The sequence below is a fragment of the Entamoeba nuttalli genome (genome assembly GCF_000257125.1).
Source record: "Entamoeba nuttalli P19 unplaced genomic scaffold asmbl_2863, whole genome shotgun sequence".
Lineage (NCBI taxonomy): Eukaryota > Evosea > Mastigamoebida > Endamoebidae > Entamoeba > Entamoeba nuttalli.
This window is the reverse complement of record NW_008575656.1, coordinates 1-9,290: the sequence shown is the minus strand read 5'-3', so window position 1 is coordinate 9,290 and position 9,290 is coordinate 1. Positions and strand designations below refer to the sequence as shown.

At 25.4% G+C, this 9,290-nt stretch overlaps 5 protein-coding genes across 5 annotated transcripts; 3 read left to right on the top strand and 2 right to left on the bottom strand.

Moving 5' to 3' along the window:
- Positions 1-653: 653 nt before the first annotated feature.
- ENU1_045480 (myb family DNA-binding domain containing protein) lies at positions 654-1,133 on the top strand (the record flags this gene model as incomplete). The annotated part of the gene is made up of 1 exon (XM_008857678.1): positions 654-1,133. The coding sequence occupies one exon, from the start codon at positions 654-656 to the stop codon at positions 1,131-1,133; it is 480 nt and encodes a 159-aa protein (XP_008855900.1).
- Positions 1,134-1,225: 92 nt separating this feature from the next.
- ENU1_045470 (eukaryotic translation initiation factor eif2a protein) lies at positions 1,226-2,644 on the bottom strand (the record flags this gene model as incomplete). The annotated part of the gene is made up of 1 exon (XM_008857677.1): positions 1,226-2,644. The coding sequence occupies one exon, from the start codon at positions 2,642-2,644 to the stop codon at positions 1,226-1,228; it is 1,419 nt and encodes a 472-aa protein (XP_008855899.1).
- A 248-nt stretch (positions 2,645-2,892) lies between these two features.
- ENU1_045460 (26S protease regulatory subunit, putative) lies at positions 2,893-4,161 on the top strand (the record flags this gene model as incomplete). The annotated part of the gene is made up of 1 exon (XM_008857676.1): positions 2,893-4,161. The coding sequence occupies one exon, from the start codon at positions 2,893-2,895 to the stop codon at positions 4,159-4,161; it is 1,269 nt and encodes a 422-aa protein (XP_008855898.1).
- Positions 4,162-4,263: 102 nt separating this feature from the next.
- Positions 4,264-5,777, top strand: ENU1_045450 (hypothetical protein; the record flags this gene model as incomplete). Its single annotated transcript, XM_008857675.1, has 2 exons — positions 4,264-4,855; positions 5,005-5,777. 2 exons carry the CDS (start codon positions 4,264-4,266, stop codon positions 5,775-5,777), a joined length of 1,365 nt encoding a protein of 454 aa, XP_008855897.1.
- A 130-nt stretch (positions 5,778-5,907) lies between these two features.
- On the bottom strand, positions 5,908-7,212 carry ENU1_045440 (protein kinase, putative; the record flags this gene model as incomplete). The annotated part of the gene is made up of 1 exon (XM_008857674.1): positions 5,908-7,212. One exon carries the CDS (start codon positions 7,210-7,212, stop codon positions 5,908-5,910), a length of 1,305 nt encoding a protein of 434 aa, XP_008855896.1.
- Between the last annotated feature and the right edge of the window lie 2,078 nt (positions 7,213-9,290).

The following is a 9,290-nucleotide window of genomic DNA, read 5'->3' as shown; positions in this document are numbered from 1 at the left end:
ATTTTAAGAAGATATGAGAAAATAAGATTACATGACTTGAAAAATGAATGAATAAATAAAATAAGTAATTTTGATAAAGTAGTAAAAGTGAAGTCAGCTAATATTCATTGACATAACAAAGGATATAGTCAGTCAATGAATAAGGTATGATTGACGAATTGCTAAGATAATACATTAAATTTACACTCATGGTTTAGAAACAGAATAAAATAAATGAAGAAGAAAATGTCTTAGAAATACAATACATATCAAAACAAATTACCAAATAATTTTAAGTTTTATTTTGATAAAACAATGAATTATTTGAGAAATAACCAAGTTAAACAAATTATAACAAAAGCCTCTTAACAAAAAAGAGAATAATTGATTTGAGTTAAATTATTTAAACAAAAAGTCAAGAACAAATAACAATTCATAAGAAACATACAAATCATCAATTGTTAGAAAAAATCAGAAAAACACAGAAAGAATAATACTAAAGTAATTGGAGAAGAATGGATTTATGTTTTTAATGAAAAGATGAGAAAAAAATCATATAAAAAGAAGATAAGAAGAGGTTCAAAGATAAGAAGAAGAAATAAAGAAAGAGATAAAGAAATAGAAGGAGAAGTGTAAATAACTAAAACTTAAAAAAGAAACTCACAAAAGCATTGATGACAAGCAAAGGGATAAAACCACCAATGAAGGAAGAAACAGAAATGAAAGGAATAAAAAAGAAAAAAGTTGCATGGAAAGAAGAAGAAGATGCAAGATTAATCAAAGCAGTACAAGAATTTGGAACAGATAATTGGATAGCAATACAAAGTACAGTAATGACAAGAAGTATTAAAGAATGTAAAAAACGATATTATAATCATCTTGATCCAACAATAGATGGAAGTGGATTTACATTTGAAGATGACATAATTATATTAAAGATGGTAAAAGAAATAGGAAAGAAATGGATTGAAATAAGTCAACACTTAGCAGGAAAAACACCACACCAAACACGACTTCATTATGAAATAGATTTGAAAGATTTTCATCAACATGATGATCATTCAGATGAAGATAATGATGGGAATGGAGATGAAGGGAAAAAGCCAATAGATGGAATTACACGATTAATTCCTGAAGCAATGGGAGAAGAATAACAGATAATTATAAAGAAAAAATAAAATAAATACAAAAGTAATTCAATAAAAAATGTAATAATTTAAATAATGAAAAAGAAGAAAAAAATTAATTAATTGACTCTTTTTTTTGCTACTTTAAAAATTTCATTTTCTTCATTATATTCAATGTATTTAAACACAACATCTTTAGTTGAAGGAATACCAAACATGGTAATGTGTTTTACTAAGACATCTCTTCGTTCTATTTTTCTTCCATCAATTCCAAATCTTTCTATTCTATTATCAAAATGTCTTCTTGGTAAACAATGACCACAAATAATAGAGGCATTGTCATTACTCCAAGTCCACTCAGTAGTACATTGAGAAGCAAATTTACATACACGTTTAAAGTCTTTTGTATCATAAATTTCAACATCACCAGGAAGATTACCAAATCCAGCAATAGCAAGAAATTGACTATTATAAGAAAATGAAATTGTATTAAAGAAACAACTTTGAATAGAAAAAATTTGATTCATATTTGAAGTATCAAATATTACTAATTTAGATGGTTGTGTTCCATATAAAATACCCAAAAAATTCCCAGTAGGATCAAATGAAACATCTTGAACTTGAGTTTGAATAAGAGTTTGAGTAAATACATTATTTGTAGGTGTTTTATATAATGTTTTATCTAATTTACTTTCAATTACATTACTATTAGAATTTTCTGAAATATATAAACAATGTAACATACTAGTTCCATAATAATTATGTCCTGTTTCATCAAAGTCTGTTGATGTTGTAGCTAATAAAATATGTCCTTTTTTACACCAATTAAAAAGAACACTTGTACCATTTAATACTGATATTGTATTAATAAGTTTACATGGTTTTCCAATTTCTTTTCTATATAAATCAATTACTCCTGGAAATCTATTTCTTTCTGGAAAGAAAATACCAAAAACAAGTCCAGAATCATATGGACTAAATTCAATTGTTTTTCCTCCTATAAACTCATCTCTATCAATACTTTTTGTATTAATTAAATTTTCTTTTGAAAATGTTCTACATATTTTATCTTCTTCATACTTATAATATGTCACTCCATTCCCTTCAATAATCCCAATAATATTATTTTTAATTGTAGTTAATGGCCAACTTATTGGTGTACCATTAATTCTTCTACTAAATCCTATATTATAGCTTTTTCTTTGTATTTCAATTAAATAATACATTGACGCTTCTTTGACATATCCTTTTATATTACTTGCTGGTGGCATTTGAAAAATATGTAAAAACTCTTTTGTAACACTAATATTTTGTATATATTGGATTTCTATTTCATATAATGTTTCAAATGAATAATTAATTACTTCTATCCCATTTTCTTTTTGAATTAAAAGTAATTCAAGTGCTTCACATTTAAAACAATCCACTCCATCTGTAAATTCTTTTGTCTTTCCATCATAATGTACTTCAACCCCATTTTTTTTAACAACAAAATATGGATTTGAAATACTAAGTGTATCGGTCAAGTTGTCTTGCATAATGGGTAAGTATTGATTTGGAGTTTACAACAAGGAACATAAAAGATAGAAATAATACTCATTAAAAGAAATAAAAAACCCTTTTCCAAAAAAAGTAGAAACAAGAAAAAAGGAAAAAATAAGAAATGAAGTATGTGAATATAAAAAAGAAAAGAAGGCAAGAAAAAAGAAAAAGAAATAGAATGAAGAGATATTACTTTTCATAATAAGTGAGATAGAACTTTAAAATTCAAGAAATAATATAATACATGGAAGGTTTCACTGAAGAAGAAATGATTACATTAAATGAAGCAGATGTTCTTTCACTTAGTAATGAAGAAATTAAACAACAAATTAAACAAATGGAAAGACAAGAAGGAGTTATTAGACATGAACATGAAAGAATTCGACAAGAGCTTGCAGTTATTAATAAACAAAATAAAGAAAGTAAAGAAAAGATAGAGATGTTTGCAAAATTACCATTTTTAATATCAAATGTAGTTGAGATATTAGACTTGCCACCAGAAGAAAGTGATGATGGGTCAGGATTAGATAATAAAGGAAATGTAGGAACAAAAGGAGTTGTTATTAATACGTCGATGAGATCTAATGTATTTCTTCCAGTGTCAGGACTTGTTAATGTCAAAGAACTTAAACCAGGAGATCTTGTTGGAGTTAATAAAGATACATATTTAATATTAGAAAAATTACCACAACAATATGATGGAAGAGTTAAGTCGATGGAAGTCATTGAAAGACCAACAGAAACATATAATGATGTAGGAGGATTAGATAAAGAAATGAAAGAAATGATTGAAGCTATTGTTTTACCTATGACACAAAAAGAGAAATTTGAAAAGCTTGGGATTCAAACACCAAAAGGAGTTCTTTTATATGGACCACCAGGAACAGGAAAAACATTAATGGCAAGGGCATGTGCAGCACAAACAAAAAGTACATTTTTAAAATTAGCAGCACCACAACTTGTTTCATCAAGTATTGGAGATGGGTCAAGAATCATTAGAGAGATGTTTGAGCTTGCTAAATCAAAAGCACCAGCAATTATTTTTATTGATGAAATAGATGCAATTGGTACAAAAAGAACAGAAAGTGAACATAGTGGAGATAGAGAAATTCAAAGAACAATGTTAGAATTATTAAACCAATTAGATGGGTTTAGTAAAACGGATGATGTCAGAGTTATTGCTGCAACAAATCGAATTGATGTTTTAGATCCAGCACTCTTACGGTCAGGAAGATTTGATAGAAAGATAGAGTTTCCAACACCAAATGAAGAAGCAAGAGTTCATATTTTACAAATCCATAGTAAAAAATTAAAGTGTAGTGATGATATTAATTTTGAAGAACTTGCACGTTCTACACAAGATTTTAATGGAGCGCAATTAAAGGCAGTTTGTGTTGAAGCTGGAATGATTGCATTAAGGAGAGAAGCATTAGAAATTCGACATGAAGATTTCCAACAAGGAATATTAGAAGTTCAAAGCAAGAAAAAGAAGAGTTTAACATATTTTGCTTAAAAAAGAAAATAAATTGATACTTTTAATTAAACTTGAAATTGAAATAATTTTTAAACAAGAAGAACTATTAAAAATAAAGAAAAGAGAGAAAAGAATAATAAGATGAATAATACACAACTAGAAGAATGGTATAATAATATCTTTGAAACACCAAGAAAACGGATTAAAATTAATGGAGGGGTTATTGAATATGAACAAAAATTAAATCAAATTAATCAATTTTCAGGAGGAATTCTTGAATATATAGAAATGAATAGTAAAGAAAAAGAAGGATATTATGAAATCAATGGAAATGAAGAAAAAAAAGAGGCAATAGAAAGTTATATTGAATTTCTTGAATATTTTTATTATCAAAGAGAAGATAATAATTGGTTTCATCCAAATAAAATGATAAATAAAGAAGGAATGGTATATAAAGAATGTGCAAAAAAATTAGGAAATATTCTTTGTTGTGGAGGGGATTTAGGTGATGGATTAAAATATTTTGGAATGTATGATGAGTGTGGAAGAATCTTAGGAGAATTATTTATAATTATGGGAGAATGGATTTGTAATTCATTTAAAAGAGATAAAGAAAGAAAATGGAAGGACTTTGTTAGTGTAGGAATGAAATGGGCATTAGTTTGTAGACCAAAAGAAATGTTAAATAATTATATGATGGTTAAAAATATTATTGACTTCTATAATTTAGAAAGTATTTTACTTACAAACTAATTCATATGTTTTATTTAATTACTCTTTCTTTATAAATTAATTTAACTAAAGAATTTCTTTATTATATGTTAAACTGAAAAGACAAATTTATTTAAAGAAACTTCCTATATAAATAAGAAATGTAAATAGAACGAGGAATAAACAATATGAATAGAAACTATTATATTCTTGTTTTATTGATTATATCACATATTAATGGTTCTTATTGTGATTTAAAAGAAGAAGATGGATTTTATTGTGACAGAAATAATTTAATTAAATGTAGTAATGGAGATCAAATTTATTCTATCACATGTCCTTTAGGTTGTAATCAAACAACTCCTTTTAAAACAACATGTTCAGGAACATCTTCATGTTTTTATGGATATCCAGGTAGTTTTTGTGAATTAAAAGAAAATAATGATGGAACATACCTTAATGGAATAACAGTATGTCATAGAAATGGATTACAACATTATTATTCATGTACTCACAAATGTGAACAATTAACTGACTCATTTGCTAAATGTATTCCTGATAATACATGTTCTCAAATAACAACTACATCAAAAACATTTGGCTATTGTCCATCACCTCATTATCCAATTTATTCAAATACAAAATATGAAATGGCATTGAACGATGCATTAGCAAGAGAACTTCAGCAAGAATTGTTATTAAAATCACCATATTGTCCATTTATGGCATATTTAACATCATGTAGTATTGTATATCCTGAATGTACATCAAATACAATTATATCTAATAATGATAATAGTCAATGTATAGTTAATTGTAATAATTATTTACAATGTTCGAGAGCATCAGGATTTTCATTGTCATTGGATTGTACATTATTATGTTCAAGTAATAAAATCAATATTATTATTACTGTTATTTTATTAATTGTATTATTTTACTAAAGAAGAAAAAGTAAAAATAAAAAATAAATGATGAAGTGAAATTATATTATTTATTTTATGTTAGTTTTAATTTAAAACAAATAATATTTAAAAATGTTTGAAACTTTTATTTTCACATTACGTGGTATCTTTATTTTTGTACGTAAGTAAAATCTGTAAAAAATCTATTGTCAGCAACAACCTCAACTCCTGTTTTTAAATCAACTTCTTCTTGTGTAATTTCTTCATCAAAATTTGATGTGTCAGTTTGTGATTGAATTTTTGGAACATATGGTGGTGTTAATTTTTTCTTATATAAGTCATCAAAATTAAATCCATTAAACCATGGATGTGTTTTAATTTGATCAGGATCAGTTAATCTTTTTGATGGTTCTTTAATTAATAAACTATTAATAAAATTCATACATTCTTCTGTGATTGGTTTTGTTGATGGATATTTTGGTTCTCTTTGTAAAATATTTTCATATAATTCTTCCATTGTTTCAGCTAAAAACGGTGATTGTGTAAATAACATTTCATATATTAAAATACCTAATCCCCACCAATCAATATATTCATTATAATCTAATCCTTCAACAACTTCTGGTGCAAGATATTCTGGTGTTCCACAAAATGTGTTTGTAGTACCTTTTTTTGTACTTTTTGCTAATCCAAAATCTGTCATTCGTAAATATCCATCTTTTTCAAAAAGAATATTTTCTGGTTTAATATCTCGATAAATAATTCCTGTACTATGCATATGTTCTAATGCTAATACTATTTGTGCTGCATAAAATTTTACATCAACTTCTGGTAATCCTGCTGAATGTTTTTGTAAATAACTAAATAATTCTCCTCCTGCACAATAATCTAAAATAAATACAAGATGTGTTGGCGTTTGAAATGAATAATGCATATTAACAAGAAATGGATTATTAATTTGTGATAATACTACTTTTTCTGATAATATATGTTCTACTTCATTACTATCAATTATTTGTGCTTTTTCAACTGTTTTCATTGCATATATTTTTCCTTCTTTTTTATATTTAACTAACATAACTTTTCCAAATGCTCCTTTCCCTAATAATGTTATAATATCAAAATCTTCCATACTTATTTTACTTTCTTCTTTTTCTTCTTCTATCTTCTTCTCTTTCTTCTCTCCAATCTTTCCTCTTATTGCTTCTACCCATGAGTCTCTATCACTTTCTTCATTTACACTAATATGATATGTTCTTGATGGTGTAATAATTCTTATTAAATTTTTTCGTTTTTTATATTGGTCCACTGCAAGTACATGTGTGACGTTACTTAATTCAATATCTCCCATTTTTTTTGTCATCCCTTCATCTTTAAAATATTCTATTTTCCCTTCACTTAGTTTAAACATCCTTCTTTTCCATGTTTTCCAACTACCTCCTTCTTTTATTCCCCATCCTGTTTTAACTGACATATTATTGTTTATTTCTTAGTTGAGTTCTGTTTTTTTCTACTTCTCTTCTTCTTCTTTTTCATCTCTCCTCCTATCAAAACCTATTTTTATTTTTAGTCTTCATCTCTCTTTTCTTTTCTAAGTTCTTCTCTATTTATATCTTTCTTATTTCTCTTCTTGTTCATCTCTTCCTTCTCTATTTAAACTTTCTCCTTATCATCATCTCTATTCATATCACTTCTTTCGTCATTTTCAACTGTCTTCATACAAACACTTTCTGTTTTTGAATTTAAGCATTGATAGTGTATGACTGAAACACAAAATCTGTCTTGAAACTTCTTGTGGAAAAGTGTAGATTTTGAGTCTATTCTTATAAAAATCTAATATTTCTTTACACTCTTTTGAATATTCATGTTATGATTCTGTTAACCAAGTAGATATTTGGGTTCGTTCTATTGAAAGTGAATGCATCAATAGAAACACCCTTATTAAATACAAAAAAGAAATCAATCATTTAGTTTGTATTTAACATATTCTATTTCTATTATGTAATAAAATTCAATGCCATTTAAAAAAAGAGTAATGGCAATTATCTTACCAATGAAATTACAAGAATATTCTCCAAAGTCATGAGTATTATTAAATATCAATTATTAGCATAAGTTTCAAATAATAAATCATAAATTAAGATAAAATGACATTATTTATTTATATGAAAATGACAATCAACTTGATAATAATGAGAAAATAATTCTAATTTCTAATAATAAACAAAATAATACAATTAACATTCTACCAACCAGTTTTATTAATCATTTTATCTTTCTCATTAATATCAAAATCAATAATTGTTGTAATGTACATAACATCTTGAAACTTAATTCGTTAATTTAATGAAGACAATATACATTATTGAAAGTGAACGTGTTTTATCAGAACATTTATTATATGTTTCTTTGAGTTGAGTTTTAATACTTTTGGTATGAAATTCACAAATAATTAATAAATCTCTAATGAGAAACTTAACATTATAAAATAAACCATTTTCTTTTATTGATGATTATTTTAACATACATTACTGTCTTAATACTGAAAGATTAATCACAATTTAAATATTATCTTGAATATTACATTAAATGATTTTGTTACAAAGAATAGAAAGATAAATATTTCGTTATAAGAATTAGATTATCATAAACTTGATAAAACATACTGAAATATTACAATACATATAAATGAATAATAATGTTATACTGAATTGATTAAAACAAAAAAGAGTAATTGAAATATACACTATAATGAACATAAAAGTAATGTTTGAAGAACCAGAAGAAAATAAATAATAAAAAGTAATTTAAGTAATAAATAATGTAATGAGTATGAACTATAATAGAAATTATATTATCCTTAAAATTTATTCTTCTTTAAATACAAATTCTATCCTTTAAAATATCTCGTTTATTGAATATCTTATTTAAGTTATACTATTTTCAATTGAAGAACTGTCTCACAAGAAGTAGTTTCATCATCAAAACATATCTATTAGAAAATGTTTCATCTCTTAAACAACAAAATGTCAAATAAACCATTCCATTTTATCGAATTTTTTATTTTTATCAGTCTATGAATTAAAATGGTGGTTTGAAGAAAAAGTAGAATAAATAACATTATTTTTCATAGTAAGTGTTAATATACATAGTGGATGTTGTTTGTTAGTAAACATTCATCATAACAATCATGTTTGATAAATAATGTAACAAAATATGAAAATAAAAGGCTACTAACTCATCAATACTTATTAAAAATTAAGAGGAATTTACTTGTTCAAACAAATGGGTGTTTGATAATGTTATTTTTCTTATTCTATTAATTTAATATTTGGCAATTATCATGTTTCAATTATGAACCTATACTCTTTTAATAACAAAACAAATAGATATTATCTGTATTTCAACACAAGATTCATTTGATTATTGTCTGATTAATGGCTTTGTAATTTATATATCATTGTGGATGGTTCACTTTTTTATTGTTCAAGAATCTTAAATTCATTAACCATTTAGAGTTCTTTGTGGTACTTACATTTTGTTTATTCAAAT